We start from the raw sequence: 19,120 nt of genomic DNA on the forward strand, positions 1-19,120 counted from the left end.
CATCAGGCTGCGGTAAGCTTCAAGCAGGTAGAAGTCAAGTCTTTATCATCTCTGTGCCTAGGTAGAAGTCAAGTCTTTATCATCTCTGTGTCTCCCCAAAACTTTCCTTCAAGAGATAGAGCTACCTCTGGTTGACAGCTTTTGAGCACCTATCTCTCCTGTAAATTGCATAACTTCAAAACAGGATGAGGAAGCCCAGGACTCAAGCAAGTGAAGCGACTTTCCCAAGGTATCAAATAAGGGGTGTAGACCTCTCTTCACTAGCCTGTATGTGACAGCACCTTTGCACCAACTAATAAAGTCACCTCTCCCTCCGGGGGGTGGGGGTGGGACATAGCTCCTTGCAAGGGGGCACAGCTTGGAGAGCTAGGCATGGGAAGGATTGTAGCATCTACCCTCCTCCTCAGCTGGACACCCTGTGCAGAACCTACACTGCCTGGATTTCTGGCCCATTCCCATGATGCTCAGCTGCCTAGTCTGCAGCTCAGAGTGCCCGTCTATTCAGCGAGCTTGTGAACTACCCGTGTTTTCTACATCACGGTCTATAGAAGGCTAAATCCACAAGAAGCAGAGGCATATTTAAAGGAAAAGGGTTTCCAGGTCAGATGGCTTTAAACAGGGTTAAATACGTATATCTTTTAATTGCAAGCATTTTCAGAGCCTTTAATATACGAAATGGGAATAAGACAGAGAGCGTATGAAGTATTCCCAAACATATTTGATCGAAATCCTTTCCCCCCCGTCCCACCTCTGCCTTTGCCAAAAATCAAATAACAGCATAACCAATCGAGTTCGGGAAACGTTGGGCTAAGTTGGAAAGTCCCTCCTCACTTAGATCCTCTCCCCAACTGCCTGTCAAGAGAGGTGTCTTGGTGTCTCTTTTCTTCCCGCACAGCTCTTGTACCTGGCTCCTCCTGTGAAGGTTGTGGGTCCCCTGGAATGTCAGTTTCAGGGGGGCCCAGACAAGGTGCCCAGACTTTACCCCTCTACCAAAACGGCATTTCAAAGCCATGAGAGCAGTTCTGGAGGGAGATCAAAGCTCTCTCAACTCAACTGTCATTAGAATATTTTCTTTATGCATCTCACTCGCTGGTGAGTGCCAGCAACACATTTCCTAAATGCACTGGCCTGAGATGGTACAACTGTAACAATCTCAATGAGAGGGCTGTCAGGGCCTGTTTTATTGAATGAGAAGCAAAAGGGAACTACATTCAAAATGCGGAACAACAACAACGATTCCTCAAATGGAATCATGAAAGGCTCAAGTTTTTCCAATTCTAGAAGCATAATACACTGGCTCTCCCATTTTAAAGATGGTTGGTCAGAGGTACGGATTCCAGTGAGCCCAGATCAAGACTGACCAGCACCTATTTTTATTCCCAATCAGAGCAAACTGACTTCCCACTGCAGAAGTGATAGCTGAGATCTTTGAGTGGTGCCCTGCCAAAGTCCTGCTCCCTGGGCCCTTGATAGGTGCAGGTGGGTTACAGGGATGGTGTCAGCCATGTGCGGATGCCCTCAATTTGAGGAGGGTCTGTCTGAGCTGCTCCTAGCTGAGAACAGGCCATCTCCAAGCTAGAGGCTGGGGACAACTCTTTCAAGTTAAGGGAAAGGGCAGCAGAGTGCTACAGAAAAAGCCACATCTTTTTTTTTAAGGGAAATTAATTTAAATATGACAGTGTAACATTTAAATAGAATACCTTGGACCCTTATTCTCCTTGTAGCCCATGTAGAGAACAGTCTTACACAGTAAGACTCTCTGTTACTTTCATAATTAAATGTTCTTGGATAGAATTCTAGATAGAAACGTTCTGGACTTAAGTCTATTCTTCAATCAATGATACGAAAGTGGGGCATACGTATGTCAAAGTTTGTTACGCATATTTTTGTATTTACTATTTTCTTCTGGAATTACACACTAAGACCTATCTGACTGTCGTCATCCTTGGCCTTACTTTTCTTTTGGAAAAAAGCCACATCTTAAGAGACAGGCAGACTAGGGTTCAAGTCCTCCCTCTTCTACCAAGTGGCCCTGTGACCTTGGAGAAGGGACTCAATCTCTCTGAACCTCAATCTCCTCATCTGTAAATGGGGATGATAAAATTCAACCTAGAAAGTGGAATGTAAAAATCCAAGGAAGTAATACACAAGAAAGTCCCTAAAAGAGTGCCCAACTCATGAAAAGGCCCCAAGATGCACAATTCTATTTAGCTTGCCCATGGAGCTAGAGGAAACTGATCTTAGGTCCCAATGCTCACGGTGCCTCCCTTCCATCAGTGAACCCTGGTTCCCATCACTGGACCAGTGTGTTTATCTTCCTCATAGGCAGTTGCCCTGTTTCTACAACTCATAGAGAAAGTCCTGTAACACTGCCTAGTTCCAAATTCTGATTGCAGTCTGTCATTCCTAGGGAGGATCTCAGTTCCGTGAACCACTCCTCCACTTCCAGAACACACCAGACCATTTGAAAGTGATTATCAAATATAAAGATCAAAGCCACGCAAAGCAAGTCATTAAAGCAAGATAAACCTCAGAATGTTTATTGCATCCATATCCTTGTTCCAAATAACAAGATTTCTCCAAACTGTGACCAGTTCTAAAACCTGGATTTTGTACTTTTATCCCAAGGGCCCTAATGATCTGGACTTTATTCTCCTGCTTAGCTTCATTGTCAGAAATGCCTAACGCTGCCTCTCTTGTAAGAAGAGGCACAGGAAAAAAAAAAATTGCTTGGAGAGTTTACTAAATTCTCGGAATCCTGAATGATTGGTTTCAAAAATAACAGCTTTTATATGGAAGCTTGACATGCAATCTCAGAAAAATGTAACAGTACCAATGAAGGATCAACTGAAAAATTGACCATTCTTTCATTATTTTACTGAATAAGTCATTCTTTCATTACCTTTCCTCTACCCTCCCTCCCTGCCTGCCTGCCCGCTTTCATTCTTTCCTTTTTAACTTCCTTGCATATTATTTATTCAGTCTTTTCCTCTTTCATTCTCCAATACTTATTGAGATTATATCATATACCATACTTTAAGCTAGAAACTGGGCATAAAATATGAATGAGAAACACTTTTCACTATCAAAGAGTTAGCAGTTTTATGAAGGAAGCAAGACAAATTATCAGATGATCACAACACAATGTGATAATACTAATAAAACCTGCCATTTGGGGGAGTTTACTATACACTGGCACTGTTGAAGTCCTTTTTTATATTATCTCTTTGAAGCTTTACAAAAACCTTATGTGTTAAGTATGAGTATCCCCAACTTGCAGGGGAAGAAACCAGGGCTCAGTGGGGTGACACCACTTTTCCAAGATCCTCCCTCTCCCTCATAGATGTCAAATTCAGGATATGGTCCCCAGTCTGTTGAATCCCACAGACTATAACTATTAGTCTCTTACCTTCTCTTATGATATGTGTTACAACAGAGGGAGTGCTGAATGTGACGGAAGCACAGAGGAATGACACCTATCCAGGTGAAGGGGGATAAGGTATCATCGAGGTTTTCACAGGAAGAATAAACCCTGGACCAAGTGTAGGAAACAGGGAAAATGGCAAAAGCTCCAGAAAGCCAAGAGGCCTGAAAATGCATAAGAAGAGTGAGACACTACAAGTATTCTGCTGTGGTTTCAAAGTTGGGAGCATGGGAGCAACTTCACAAGATGAGGCCGGAGGGGTCAGCGATGGCCATATCAGGAAGGACCTTGTATACCAGGTTATGGAAGATGGGCAACATCCTGAAAGCTTTAAGTAGACCCTGGCAGATTGTTATGGAAGAGAATAAAATGATCTGGTTCATTTTTTTCCAAAGAGCTTTCTGGAGGAATGTGGATGATGGACTAGAAGAGGGATAAAAGTAAAGGCATTGACAGTGGCTTGAAGAAAAGGGGGTGGATATGAGAATATCTGAGAAGGAGAGGCATTTACGCACGAGGAACAATTTGACGTTCAGTGGGGGCGGGAGTGAGAGGCGGTGAAAGGATGGGTCTGGCTTCTGATGAGGTCTACTGGAGTGTCTCTCCTTCATGATTCTCAGACTCTATACATCAACTCCACTCTCCCCACCCCTACCACTGCTGCCCTAAACTCTAGGCCCATCAGCTCTGTCACTCTGGGGCTGTGCCCTCTGCCATGTCACGTGGAAGGTCAAAGTCAACCCTTAGGAAAATCACTGGCCTGAAGCTCTCTGCACAATAGGATCATAATGGAGATGGGGTGGGGGGGGGGATCGAGAACCCTGAGGATTTGGATGGGAGGAGAGGAAGGTGCTGATTCAGAGAGGCAGGGTGGGCTAATGGAGAGGTCCTCAGATCTTTGGATCATCTTAAAAAATTGAGGTGAAAGTAGCAATTTCTAATTTTGACAAATAAGTAAAGCATTTAAAAGGTGAAACCCTCATATATGTGGACCCTCACGTAATAAAATAAAGGGTACTGGAGTAGGACTCTAAAGGAAAGAATAAAATAATCTCAGAGTAAAGGACACCAATTTAAAATGAATACTTTTCACTAGGAACTACTCAGCTCCTATTTTTTCATTTGTCTTTTGAAAATGGCTTTTAGAGACTTCTGGGGCAGAAGGCAAAGTGTCAGAACACCTGGTTCCTGGAAAGCTCAGCTCCACTCGCTTGGTTAACATGACCCATCCTTCCGGACCCAGCTAGAAGCGACTCTGACCTAATGAGTCAAGTACCCATCCTCTCTTCCCTCAGCACCTTGGACTTCTCCACAGCAGCACTTATCCAACTGGCTACTTATTTACCTGCAGGCAATTCCAGGAGGGCAGAAGCACACCTATCTTGTGAAATGCTCATTGTTGTACCCCCAGCACATAGCACTGTGCCTCCACACGGCAGACATGCCTGTGCACACGTGTGCGTGCGCGCACATATACACACACACACACACGCACGAATGAACAGTCGCTCTCCTAACATCTTTTCCTGGGGGCTCTACAATCTCTGCTTTGATAGCCCCAGGGACTCCAAGTTTACTTGTTTTCAGAGAAGCCATTAAACTTGAAGAATCCCCTGATAAGTAAGGAAGACCAACAGTCGAAGTGTGATGGTGTGTTCAAAAGTATCAGGACAGTAACGTGATAATTGCATGTCGAATTATTGCTTTCACAACAGAAGCATGCAGTTCCAGGGCCCTCAGCTATTTCTTTCCACCTCCTGGCTTTCTTCTTGGAAGATCAAAACCACAATTGATAAATAATACAACTGACCACACTAAGAAGAATATACACAGCTTGCTGACAGCCCTGTGGTTGGTCTTACACTTGATGTGCAGTTAAATAAAGACAAATCACCTCTATGCTCTAAGTTGTAGTAGCCACAGAGTTCTAGGTACAGGCATATCTCAGTAGACTGTGTAGTTTCGCTCTAAGTTTTAGCCATGTAAAACTTCAGTGATGTGAAGATTGACCCAACAATTTTATATTTGGGGAGGATAGAGCAAGAATTACAACATTATCATCAATACGAGTCAACATGGCAACTTCTGGATTTCAGTCTGGGCCCATACAAATCACCTAGCCTTCAGCAAATCACAGAGGTAGCTAAAGTGAGAACTATACAGTTGTTATAAGAGATGTAGCTCTCTCTGGATGATCTTGAACAAGTCTAGTGACTGCCACAAATTTGGGTCTCTTGAGGGGTTAAAAAAGAGACAGCTCTCAAAGGGTCATGTGACAGTTAGAGGTCACATATGGGGAAATAACGCTGGACAGTATGACACTGTATGTCAGGATGTCGAAAGTAGAATTAAATTCAAATTGATTTTTGGAAAGAGGATGCCACATTCAGGGCTTGAGGGAAAAGAAAATAGCAGACATGCAGACTGCCCAAGGTGGGGCTCTTTCCTTAGGCTACTGCTAGGACTTGAGTGACAGAAGTAGGATTTTTTTTCAACTTGTCACAGAGTAAAATTGTTCTTTCAGTGTTACTGCATACACGTCGTACTCAATTAGATACAGGGGCTGGCAAACACTTTGAAGGCAGGGACCGTCTTATTGCCCTAATATGCCTCCAGCGTCAACGCATTTGTACCTTTTTCAATATTAAGCCCCCACCTTTTTTTACTCTAGCTCCAGTCCCACAAGCCTGGCACCAGGATTATAATGTCTGAGCAGGAACAGACCTCAGAACTCTTCTATCCCAATTATCCCATTTTACAGATGCAGAATTTGAAGTCATAGAAGTGACTTACTCCATGCTGGCTACGAAGTTACTGGAAGGATCTAGTCACTTCCTTCCTCGAGCCGTGCCAAGCCACAGGCAAACTCCCTCATGTCGCTTTTCCACCCTCTGTACGGTTCTGAGATACTCCAGGCTTTGGTGGAGTGGAAGTCACCATTGCCCTCGGTGGCTGTAAACATAGTTCAGCAGTGAGAAGCCAAGCTCAAGGCTGAGAGCTGTGGCTGGCTGGCTGAGCTCAAAAAAGGCTAGAATCACAAACATCAGAAGCTCGAAACAGAGACACTAATCCCCTCACTCTCCACCCTCCACCACCAGACCAACAAAACGACCTAGAACCTGGAAAAGAGAGAGAAAGAGAAGCAGAGAGGGAAGGAGAAAGAAAACGCCCCTCCATAAAAACGGGTAAACGGGAGCCTGTTCAAGGTCTGCAGACAAACCCGTGAGCAACACGCACGGCTGTCCACACAGTGGTTTTGTGTTTGCAGAAAGTGAGAGCGGAGGTGTGAGGGGTGCCCTCTTAGGAGGTGGAAAATCGGCCAGCGGTGACTGTGAAGGTACCAGCCGGGCTGAAATCAATTTAGGGAAATGTGTTTCACGGAAACAAAATGTACCGGTGTCTGTTCAACCCACCCTCACACCCCCAACCGCTTTGCTTCCTAACCTGGGAGGGCGTCTGAGCGCTGAGGCTGTCATGAGCGGTCAGTGTCACCAGTGGATGCGGAAAGGAAAATGAGGGTGCTGACCGAGCCAAACCCAGAGTGGAAAAAAACCCGGCTGCTTCCCTCTGAGGCCCTCGAAAGGGCACCACGCGCTCCATCCCTCTGTCCAGGGAACTGGGGGTGGAAACACACCTCTAGGAAAGGCATGAGAGAGGGAGCAGCTCCAATCCTGGCATGTTGGGGGCCTCCCTGGGGTGTCCTGGAGAAAAGGTTCCAACTTTCACGTGTAAACTCTGAGATGGGTATGCTGTGGCCAGGGTCCCAGGCGCTAGTGGAAAATAAGCCCCATCCTGCACTGCCCAGAGGGTCCTGAGCACGCTGTGGGCACCCGCCTGGCTTGCAGCTCCCTCCCTAGGACGTGTGCGTGTAAACTACTCAGTGGGATCCTGGGACCCCGGACGCGCCTTTGCTTTTTGTTGGAAATGCATACGCTTCACGTGGCCTGCTGCTTATCTCTTCGGAAAATGAATACATTAGCATTTAGCATTTAGCATGGCTTTGGGAGGAAAGAAAATCTTTTAAAAATGGAACCTACAGGAGCCAAAATCAAAGGGCCCTTGGTAATACAGAGTGATTAGGTCATATCCAACTCCCACTCCAGCCTGGAGGTTCTAGCGAGGGGGCTCAGGATCTGAGAGGGCCTGGGAGTTTGGGGATGTGCGTGTCAGAGGTCAGAAGATTTCCCAGAGACAGAAAATCCCCAAACAATCGTTGCTATTTCAGTGTTCACTAAATGCCAGGTGCTGTCCTAAAGGGTTGACCGGGTGTAATTTCACTGCATCCTCTAAACCACCCAATGTTCCTTTCATTCCCGATTTTACAGAGGAGGCAACTGAGTCTCTGCTAAAGGAAGAGACTCACTCAAGGTCACAGAAATGTTAAGTGGCTTGATTCACATCCACTGTGTCTCTGAAACTTGTATTCTTATTTATTTGCTGGACTGCCTGATCCCCCTTTCTTCCCCGTAGATCACTGTCTTGGGCACCTCATTAACCATAACTTTAGGGGCCACGAGCAGTTCTTCTCCTGCTCTCCATCACCCCTCTCATCTGCTCTCAAAGACCAGAGTCACATGTGCACAAGGGTCACAGATGGAACCTGTGAGTCAAGGTAGACTTTGTTCGGAAGGAAAGCAGGAGGGAAACCCAGACCGAATCAAAGAAAACGGGACCATGTGGACCAGGGGGCCTGGATAGGGTGTTTGTGTATCTACAGTCAAGCACACATGTGGGTTGGACGTGGTCAGAAAATCTAGTAACTTCAACCAAATCAGCATACCACCCACTATGACCAATCCCAGCACTGCCTGGGATCGTTCCATGCTGCGGAAATGCATCCTCTAACACAGTTAGACATTTGGGGTGTTTTCAAAGTAAACTAGTGTGCAAGCTCAATGAGTCTGATGTAAGTTATGTGGTCTTCATTTAAAAAGACCAATTCTGTGGCCAGTCCTTAAAAAAAAAAAGTTAGCATTTTAAGAATGGAAGTAATCTGGGTAAATGCCCTCAGTCTTTGTATTGCAGTTTCAGCCAGACCTTCTTTATCAGCCTGCAGTCTCTGTAAAACCAAGCTGGCAGAGAGGAGCCCACGTGTGCATGCGAGCAGGGAGGGAAATTTCCCCAGCACCTACTATGTGCCAGGCACTGTCCCAGGTGTTTCACACACCACGGCTCCATTTAAATTTCATGACATGCCACAGGATAGCTGTTCTCACCCAATTGTTACTGATGAGAAGTCAGCAACTGTTATTGAAAGACAGGTCAAGGTCAGACAAGGAACCAAGACCCAAACCCTGGTCAGTCTCCAACACCCATCATTTCTCCACCACACCAGGCCTGACTCCTGCTATTGCTTTAATGAACGTTAGTCACGTTAAATAAACTCAGATATTCTGATTATAAAATTCCAAGCAATTTCTCTTACATGATTACTGGAAAAGAATGAACAAAGTTACTGAAAAAATAACAATGCCTTCTTTCATCTGCGTGCTGGTTAACTCTTCCCAGAACTCTTTCTGGGATATTTTTTTTATGTGACCCTCAAGGCAATTGTGTGATCCTGGCGGTCAGATATTATTATCATTCCCTTTCAACAGATGTGGAAATGGAGGCTCAGGGAGATTAACAGATTTGCCCAAGACTGCATAGCTAAGAAGCTGCCAAGTCAGGGCTCGAATCTATTTCCCCTGAATTCTTCTTTCATTCTATATCAGTCTGACTGTGGGAGCTCTACAACCTGATGATCAAAAGGGAGCATCTACCTGCATGAAGTCCCAAGCAGATCCGCCTCTTTCTTATATCTTCCCCACAGCTTCCCACCTCAACCCCTCTGCTCTCACCTTGCTCTTTTCTATCATTCCAAAGCCTACGAACGCTGGAAACTTCTCCGCCAGAAAACCTTTCCTAATCTCTACAAACCATGGTGAACCTGCCTTTTCTCAGAGCTCACGTAAGCCTTATCGTCTGTGTGGTTCATTTGGAATTGAATCATCTGCTCTCTTGCCATCTCTTGAATGACTGTAACAAAATGTAATTAAACCACAGCATACAAGTACCTCTAGGACACAGATTATATCTTGGATCCCTAGGGCATTTATCACAGTACCTTGGATATCGAAGTGCCTTAACAAAATATGGATGATGAGTAAGAACATGACCATCCTAAATAGATTTTTTCCAAGTTTCAAGTTGCCGGCTAAGACATCAAGGCAATGGAGTGGGTTGAAATGCCTTGGGAGTAGGAGATGAGCTCCCTGGGGCCCTACTCTCTCTGTGAGGTGTGGGTCGGTGCTGCCCCTTTCGGGAGCTCACTCTCCGCCATCTACAGCAAGATGGGCTGGACCACTCCACTGCTCCTTTCAGTGGAGAGTCCCGGATTCCACTCAACTGTGCCAGATTTGGAGGGACCAGGGGAGAAGGAAGTATATGTTCCATGAGATCATTCCAGAAAAGAAGTGAGAGACCCCAACAGAGTTTCTCATTAGAAGGCAAATCATCTAATGGCTTCTGATAAGGGGCAGGGGAAGAGACTGTGGTTTGGAGGGGTCCATGCAGGAACTTGGTGGGTGTTTTGCAACACCTTCCCACAGTGGGGTGTGTACAGCCCAAAGCGTCAGCTGCCCCTGGATTTCCTGATACTGGGGATTTCTATTAATATCCAGGTTTTCCTCTTCATTTATAAAAAGACGTGTGAAGTACACTCTCACTTGTCTGTAGACATTTCTAATGGCTGCAGATGAAGTTCTGCCTACCTGGCTCCTCTCCACTACTGTAGAGAATGGCCAAGATTCATTGGAATGTCTTTTTCTAACTGTCCAGTCTGATAAAAAGACCTGTACTCCGCCCCCAGACAGCTCCTCTTGGCTGAGACTGGGGGTCCTTCTTTCATACCAGTGACGGCAGTGGTGTGTTTATTCATCTGTCTTATCCACTAGATGGTGAGCTCCCATAGAGCAGGGACTGGGCTGGCACAAAAGGAACATTCAACCAATATTTACAGAGAAAAGAAAAGAAGAAAAAAAGGAAGAAAGGAAGGAGGGAGGGAAGGAAGAAAATAAGAAGGAAATGAAGGAAGGGAGAGAGGCTGGCTAGAGTTTTCCATGAGATAAATTGAACCCTTCTCTGCTTATGGTCTGGTCCCAGCCACACTGAATGACTCCTTATTCTCCAAGCCCCTCCTCATCCCATTCCGCCCCCTCCTCCTTGCTTAGGCTGCACCCTCTGCATGGACTGGCTTTCTCTGTGTTCTGGTCGTGTTCTGTTCGCTCATCCACATCCATTCCCTGACCCCTCTCCACCCTGCTCTGTGCCCTTGGGAGGCTGGCCTCCTGGTGTTTCATCGACAGATGCCTCTGCCTCATGACTTCCAGTTTGGTTCCCCAGTGGGAAGCAGTGGCAGGAGACTGGAAGGTGGAAGAGAATGATCATGTAAAATCTACGTCTCTGGCTCTCTTCTGGCCCAGGGGCTGAAGCTTGCCTCTTCTTCTCTGCTGAGAGCCCCAGCTGCTGCCAGGACACCCTCGCCATTCAGCCACTCTCTTTGGGTTCCATAACTACTTCCTCCTCTTGCCCCTACAGGCCAAGGATGGAAATGGGTCCCCACTGTACTGGACCCTTGCCTTGCTGGTTGTCCTGAACCCTGCCTGCACTGTTGTAAATAGCCTCTCCTTCCAAACAGCCCCTCCTTCAACTCTCCTGAATTATTCCGTTTGAATGTGCCATCTGTTTCCTCCTAGGACCCTGACTGGTGCAGACTGTGTCTCTCTCTCTCTCTGTTTCTCTCGGTGCTGTCTGTTCCCAGATGACTACTCAAATCATGCCTCCTCCAGCAGATTTGCCTTGTTTTCCCTAGTCAGCCTACACCTCTGCTTTCTAGGTCTCCTGACCCACTGTGTGTCTCTAAAACCACAGATCAGAGTTTCTCATGTCTGAATATGAGTCCCCCATGAACGTGGAAGCCTCTCATTGGTGAGAAACATGCCCCACTCATTGCAACATCCCCGGTGAACAGGAGAGAGGCCCGCAGGGCTATATATACCCGATAAATGCCTGTTAGAGAGGATAGAAACAGTCACCATTTAATTCCCTAAAATGACTTGGAATAAGACAGCAGCAAAAAGTTGGGCTGTGCAGTGGTCAACCTTAAGACCATCAAGGCCACCTTCTCCACCTTTGCTGTAATCCTGGCTACAACCTCACTGTGCACGCCTCAGGTGGAGGGAAAATCACTCACCTGCAGAGAAGCACTCCCCAGGCAGGACCATTCTGATCGGGGATGACATTAGCTGCTACTCAGCTGCCTCCTGTAATTGCATCACTTTGGTCCCAGCTATGGCTTAGAAACCATATAGTATGATTCTGTTCCCTTTTCCATAGGACAGGCCTTTGGAGACTTGAAGTACATGTGTTATGGCCCTATGGCCATGGCCTTGAGAGAATGTTCTCATCCAAGCCAAACATCTTCAAGTAGTTATACAGTACAGCTCCTGGGCCCCCCGCAGTCCCACTCCCCTTCTTTGTACACATCCTCACTTGGCTGTCCTTAATAAGGAGAACTCATGGCCAGTGTAGCTCTAATAGTTCTGCAGTGGCTCATGAAAACCCAAGGCCCTTATCCGATTCTCTTCCAAACTCACTCACTCAGCACTTCATAATCCCAAATGCTCAGGGATATTAGGGAAGAAGAGAGCAAGGACAGAACATGAGGGGGGCAGGTATCTGGGAATGGCAAGAATGTCAGGGTAGTTCTGAGAAGCTGTGCCACGGCAGACGACCAGGACTTAGAAATCTAGAGCATCCTTAGCCCCAGTGTGACCACTCATGAACCATGTGAGCTTCGGCCTCAGCTTCCCTCTATGGGGGAAAAGGGATTTGGACCCACTGATCTCTGAGGATGTTTCTAGGTCTGACACTGGACACCATTTCGATGTCTTCTGCAGCCTTCTGCTAGGACTGGGTGCTCCCCTGTAACACATGAACTCCTGGGAACGTGGACTAAGGGGCCCAAGGACTAGGAGATAAAGAATGAGCTCAAACGTGTTAGAAGAAATGGGAATTCTCTGATGGAGTCTGCCAATCTGCCCAGCTGCATTACTGGTGGATCTTATTTTCCTCAAGGGAACCGTTATGTAAATTTTCAGAATGGTGAATTTTAATCAGTGCTACTCAAAGTAAGCAGTGCACAAACTGCTTCTTACTAGTCTATGTCACAATAAGTACAGAAGTGGAGAGAAGGCATTTAGGAACTTTTGGAGAACTCTGGAACTGCTTCACCATACTTGGGGTGAAGAATTCATTTTATAGCAATTCATTTTTTCTGTATATTACAAAAGTATTGGTCTGCAACGTACAGGAAACAAAACTGGTTCTTCACCATAGATTGAGAAGTAGTAACTGAATTATTGTCTTTATTGTCTTTACCCATTGAGGGGGGCGGGCAACGCAGGAGCACATCCTGGGTAAAAGATAAGTTCAGCTCTTCATTAAAAATCACCTAGACAATGTCAGTCTAATTGTCTATTACAGGTGTCTTCCTTCCTTCCTCCCTCCCTCCCTTCTTCCCTGCCTTTCTTCCTTCCTTCCTTCCTCCCTCCTTCCCTCCCTCTTTTTTTTTTTGAAGTCACAAAGCAAGTATTTCTCCACAAACTTCCACAGGTTTCTCTCTGCACACGGGACAGCTGATTCAGCCAGAACGCTGTCACCCCAGCTCCATCAGGAGACGACACATTCCTGGTGGGGCTCACCCAGGACACATGACTTTCCAGCCAGCAAACAAACAGGCCCTGGCGTGAGTGGTCACAGCGCTGGCACATGGCTGCTCACGGACATTCTAGGCGTGTGGTCCCGTGACTTAGAAACGAGGAGGCCATTGGTGCCTGCCAGCTCTGTCTGCTGATTGTGAGCTGTCTGGGACCTGGGGTCCCGCGGCCCCTGCACCCAAGCACAGAGTGCCCGCCACAAAGGCCAGCTGCCCTTGGTCCTGACTCAGTCATACTCAGCAGTTTTCTCCCAAGGCTTTAGGAAAGCCACCCTGCCCGTCAGCCCTGTCCTTTGACTCTGCCTCTTACTGTTCCTTGGACTTAAAAATACCACCCCCACCCTTCAGTGGGAGCTTTGGAGTCAACAGACCAAGATTCAAATCCAAGCTCTCTGTTTATTAGCTGAGTGACCTGGGGTAAATCCCTTCCGTGTTCTGAATCCTGGATTTCCTTCAGCAAAGCAGGGATAAGGGTACCCACCTTCCTGGTACTTGGTAGGTGCTGAATAAACATTTGTTGCATGAACGAATGAATGAATAAATGTACAAATAAGTGGATGACTTCCAGTATTCCTGGCCCCTAGGCCTCCCCCATGCCCACTCTGCCTGGGCACACCGGTTAACTCCTGGGGTCTAGCTCAGTAGCACACACACTGCATTAATCTCGGAAGGCTTGCATTTGTGATTTAGCCAAATGACTTTCCCGACCTGGGACCGTGGCTGAGTCATTTCACTCTCTAAGGCCCTCTATTTCCCCATCAGTCAAATGCAAATGCTAACCCCGTCTAGTCTTCCTCATCAAATTCTGTCAAAGCCCAAATGAGAGCAGAGATGAAAGTGCATTGTGACCTCGAAGGAACTGGCCACACACCAAGGCTTCTTCCCACATGGGCTGCTCTTGTCTCTGAGCCAAGGTGAGAGTCCAGGGGCCCGCCCGGTGCCAGGAGGCTGAGCTGACGTGCTCTGTGGCTTGGTGCCAGGCACGACATTCTCCTGCCAGCATCGTCATTCCTTTGCACATAGGTATTTTGTCTATGCATGGGAGGCCCTTGCTCTTGTGAGAGAGACATAAAGAGAAGAGTCAGCAGAAAACCTGCAGAGGTCGGCAAATGTGCTCGAGCCATCAGCAAGTCCAGGGTCCTGCGAGTTGGACAGAATGGAAAAGTTCAGCGTGAATCTGGGAAATCAGGAAAGTTGATATGGACTGTCTCTCTGGCTTAGAACTAGTTCCCCTGAGTCCCACCTCAAATACAGATCACCCATGGCTCCCCCTTGGGTCTTTCTTTGGGGTTGCTGGTCAGAGTTGTAGCACAAGGCAGAGGCTAAGTCAGGCATTAGACAGAAGACTCCCCTTTCCACCCTCTTCTCAGCAGTGTATGAAATTCCTCTGCCTTGAGTGTCCTCCTCTCTCCCCCAACTTGATCTCCGATATCCAAACTGTACCTAAGCCTTCCCCAACATATTCAGGATGCAAGTCAGCCGTTCCTCTTTGACCTCCTGTACACATGGCACATGCTACCTTTCATTGTTCAAGAAACGACAAATACGCTTATTAAGCGGTAATAACCTGCTAGCCCCTAGAAGAGACATGTGCTTTACGTGCCCTCATTCAATCTTCAAAGCAGCTTGACAAAGTAGATACCATTGATTCCCATTTTACAGATGAGGAAATACCTTGTAAGAGGTCACAAAGTGAGGAAATAGACCTGAACCCAGTCTGTCTGACCCCAGCCAATCCCAGCTCGACCAGCACTGCCCAACAGAACCTTCTGCGGTCATGGAGGTGGTCCTATCACTCTGTCCAGTGTGGTAGCCACTATCCCCGGGCGGCTACTGGACTCTTGAAACGTGGCTGGTGTGACTCAGGAACTGGATTTTAAACTGTATTTCACCTTCACTAATTTAAATTTAAACAGTCACACGTGGCCAGTGACTACAGCACTGGACAGCACAGCTCTTTATGGTGCAGGTATTTGTCCTCAGCCCAGGTGGCCCGGTTTAGACCCTGAGCCCCTTGCAAAGACAGGGCCCTAAGAGTTCCCCTCAGCCCACAGGAGGCGCTCCATAAATATTCTGGTAAGGGGTACGGTCCCTGTGATTACTTGGTCGATCTTCTGGGTGAACTGGAAGATTCCCGCAACCCCACTGGGCGTCAGGAGCCGCGCAGCGATAAAAAGGGGGAGGGGTCCGGCTCTTACCTGTGCGGAGAGTCGGGATCGAAGCAGGTCTTGGTGACGTCGGTGATCTCGGGGTCACAGCACTCCCCGCCGTCGAAGTTGAACCGCTCGTAATTGCAGTCCATGTCGCAAACCCCGTTCTGCTGCTTCTTGGTGAAGGCGGGGTGACGCAGGTGGCGGCAGTCCCCGCCATCGTGGCCGGTCAGCGTGTGGTTGCACTCGGGGTCGCAGTTCTCGTCCCCGATCTTGCTGATGTCGCAGTTGGCCAGGATGAGGCGGCGGCGCAGGGACGAGTTGCTCACCTCCAGCACCTCCAGCTCCCAGGAGATGTTGTAGCGCTTGAAGGCCTCGGCCAGCTGCCGGTGCTGGAAATCGATCTGCTGGCGGCTCACCGTGGGGTTCTCGCGGCCATCGTCGTGGAGGTTGACCACGCGGTAGCGCACCACCTTGGGCCGGCGGAAACGCGGCAGCTGGTTGTAGCTGGCGATGACCTTGGGGTTGTCACACAGCGTCTGCCCGCACAGAGGCGGCTCCAGACTCGTGTCCAGCAGGAAGCCATGGGCGCCGCTGGCCTCCACGCGGGGGCTGCTGCCGTCCTTCATGGGGGACCAGGCGCGCTTCACGTTGTCCCAGTTCTCCTGGAGGAGGAGCTGAGGTAGAGGAGCGTGGAGGCCGCGGGTCTCCATGTCCAGCAGGACCTCGCGCTGCGTCCTGGCCGCCTTCCACAGGCTGAAGCGCTCCACGTAGCCCCGGTAGTTGTGGTTCAGGGCGCTGCCTCCCAGCATGAGGACTTTACACTTCTGGGTCAATGGGCTGAAAATGCCACCCACCTGCTCCCCAGAGGTTGCCACCTGGGCACCGTTCACATAGAGCTTCATCAGCCGCCCGTCGTAGGTGGCAGCCAGGTATACCCACTGGCCTGGGAGGTAGCTGCGGTGGGCATTGATGGTGGTCACTTGCCGGGCCCGGTCTGTCTTCAAGGAGAAAAAGTAGCGTGGGTCTCTGTTGCCTTGGTCACTGACGGTGTGAATGCCCACGACCCATCCTCGGTCACGTGAGGCATAAGAACATTTGTCATATAGCCCTATGTGGCCCCAAAAGAGAAAGATGAATAAATAAAGGATGGAGGAAGGAGGAGGGTAAGTTATTTCTCTCTGATAAAATTTATATCAGGATGTGCTAGACCAGGAAGTTTTCAAACTGTGCTCAGTGGGATCCTGGCAGTGAGTAGCCGAGCCTCTGGGACCACCTCTAGGGCAAGGCAAGGGCTAGAGGAAGGGAGAACACAGGTGAGTTGCCTTTGGGAGGTTCTCACCACAACTTTAACCCATGTGGTTTCACTTTTTTTGGTTCTGAGTATGGGGCATACAAGAAAGATATCTGTTTGCAGAATAGGTACTTGAGCTAAAGAAAACAACAGTGATAATAACTAAAATCTGAAAACCTTTGATTTTGCAAAACTGTTGGATGGGGAAGAGGACTTTTTTAATTAAAAGCATATTTTAAGGGTAGAATGACATAGGTGGTGAGGGGAAGAGGTGAGAGAAGACTCAAAGAGATGATGATGAATAGAAGATGCTCATTTAGAAGGACAGCTCTGACTACGGTCACCGTAACTTGGGGCGTACATCAGCCACCAGCACTCATCAATGATCAGCGGTGGTGGATTGTTGGGAAGGTTCCCTGGAGAAGTGAGGGTCAAGGGCTGCAAAGCTACTAGTAAAGCTTCTGTCTGTAACAGGAGTCCTGGCTAGCCCCGACGTTCACCCCCAAAGAAAGGTGGACATGCTTACTCTCTGAGCTGGAAAGGTTTTAAAACACTTCCAACTCCTTCACTTGAAAGGTAAGCAAGTTGAGACCCAGGGAACGGAAGGCATTTGTTAGGCTACATAGAGTCATTGACAAATTTCCTGAGAGCCAATTCAAGCTTGCTTTTCTCTAACACTAATGCTAATATTTCAAAAAATAAAAAGCATCCTCTTAACATAAAAAGATGCTGGGGATGCCTTCATTAAGTAAAATCTTCCAAGCCTCTATCGCAGGTCAGGCATTGTGCTAAGGTCTGTGTATGCATTAATTCATTTAATCCGTGTAGCACCCCCAAGGTGCTGATATTAAGTTAACAGAGGAGGAAACAGAAATTGAAGGAAGTAAAGAGATGGATGGGTTTGAGGTCAACTGGTTGGTAAGGGGATCCTAGATCCATCAGACCCGGGGTCCACTGTCCTAGGGACTAACTCTATGATACCTCCCTCTCCCTCATCAGTGCCACCAGGGATCTACCTGGATCAAACCACCTGCCTGGGGGTGCCCCAAGGTTTAGTTGGGTGTTTGGGAAAGTTCCAAGCCAGACATCTCTAGACTTACTCTGGGAACCCCAGGAAGTCACTTAGCAGATTCTCTCTGGATCTGATTATTTTTATACTCACCAACCCCCATTCTCAGTCTTCCTGGAATATACCCAGTGTCCTTGGCATGGACAGCCAGTTGGATGGGGAAGAAGACTTTCTAATTAAGAGTGTATTTTAAGTGTCGGATGATGTATGAGGCCAGGTGGGAGGAGAAAGAGAGGAATAGGAGAATGAATAAAAGATGCTCATTTAGAAGCACAGTCCCTACTTTCCGCTGGAGAACTGTTGCGGTCACCATAACTTTGAGTGTGCATCTGCCATTAGCACTCATGAGATGAGCACAGACGGCTTCCAGCAAAATCGGTAGAGGAGGCCCACACAGTCTGTACTCCTCTGTGGTCACTGGGGCCTTAGAATTTGTGTAAATCTCTCTGTTAGCAGCTGACATAGATGGTAGTTTTGGCCAGGCATCTAAGTCTGCCTACACCTCTCCTACCACCACTCCTGTCCTATAATCCTTCACGTAATGGCCAGGGTCTCCTACAACGTCAACCTGCTCTCACACCTTGATGAAGCACCAAGTACCTCCTCTGGGGCTTGGTTCTCTACCTGGAAAAGGAGGGGACTGAATGAGGTTCCCCCCACATGCTTGGTCAAGTCTGATTTTCTGTGTTCCCAAGTTTCTCAAAGGCTAAAACAGAAACCACCACTACCAAGAAGCTTTCCCTGATGGTCCTCTGAGGAGCAATCATTCTCTCCTCTGAATTCATTTTACTTTTCAGAAACTAGACACCTGTTCTCTGGTTTTGGAGTCTCCCCTAGACTGGACGCTTCTTGAGAGTGATGGCTCTGTCTGGGTCATCTGTACCCTGTCCAGCACCTTGCACTATGCCCTGTACACAGCAGGCACTCAGCAAGTGCCTCACGAATGAGCACACGAATGATTCTAAACGGAGTGGGAGAAGAGAAAAGGACAAACAGAATCAAAGGCACTGAGTTATGTCTCCCTGGATAAAGGACAGAGAGAATCAGAAGACAGAGTGTGTTCTTGGTCAGGTAGAAAGGGCAGGATCTTTGGACTCCGGGTAATTTGATGACAGCAATTACTGGCTGTACATCTGGGGCAGATCGCTTCACCTCTGTGGATCTTAATTCCCTCATCTGTACCTCTCTTTACGTATGCTGTCATACTTAAAAGACATAGTGGCTATACTACCCGTGGCATACAGTGGCTGTCCAAATGGGAGTTCATTTTTAAGATGCTGGAGGGTCTGGGAGTGATGTCAAGGATGAAAAGTAGAAAATGACTAAAAACAAAATACAGAAACACCAGAGAGAGAGGGTACCCTAAAGGCATCTTGACTGATATATCAAGAGCTGGTAGGATGAGGGCTCAAAAAAGCACAAGTCC

General features: G+C 47.7%; 1 protein-coding gene across 1 annotated transcript in view; it reads right to left on the reverse strand.

Moving 5' to 3' along the window:
- The window catches only part of PAPPA (pappalysin 1), a 248,894-nt gene that overhangs the window by 200,173 nt on the left and 29,601 nt on the right, over nt 1-19,120 (reverse strand). The window contains exon 2 of the mRNA XM_061201000.1: nt 15,380-16,442. Coding sequence (XP_061056983.1) covers nt 15,380-16,442 — 1,063 coding nt within the window. The remainder of the gene's footprint in view (nt 1-15,379; nt 16,443-19,120) is intronic.

This window comes from Eubalaena glacialis, chromosome 9 (assembly GCF_028564815.1).
Source record: "Eubalaena glacialis isolate mEubGla1 chromosome 9, mEubGla1.1.hap2.+ XY, whole genome shotgun sequence".
NCBI classification, from domain to species: domain Eukaryota; kingdom Metazoa; phylum Chordata; class Mammalia; order Artiodactyla; family Balaenidae; genus Eubalaena; species Eubalaena glacialis.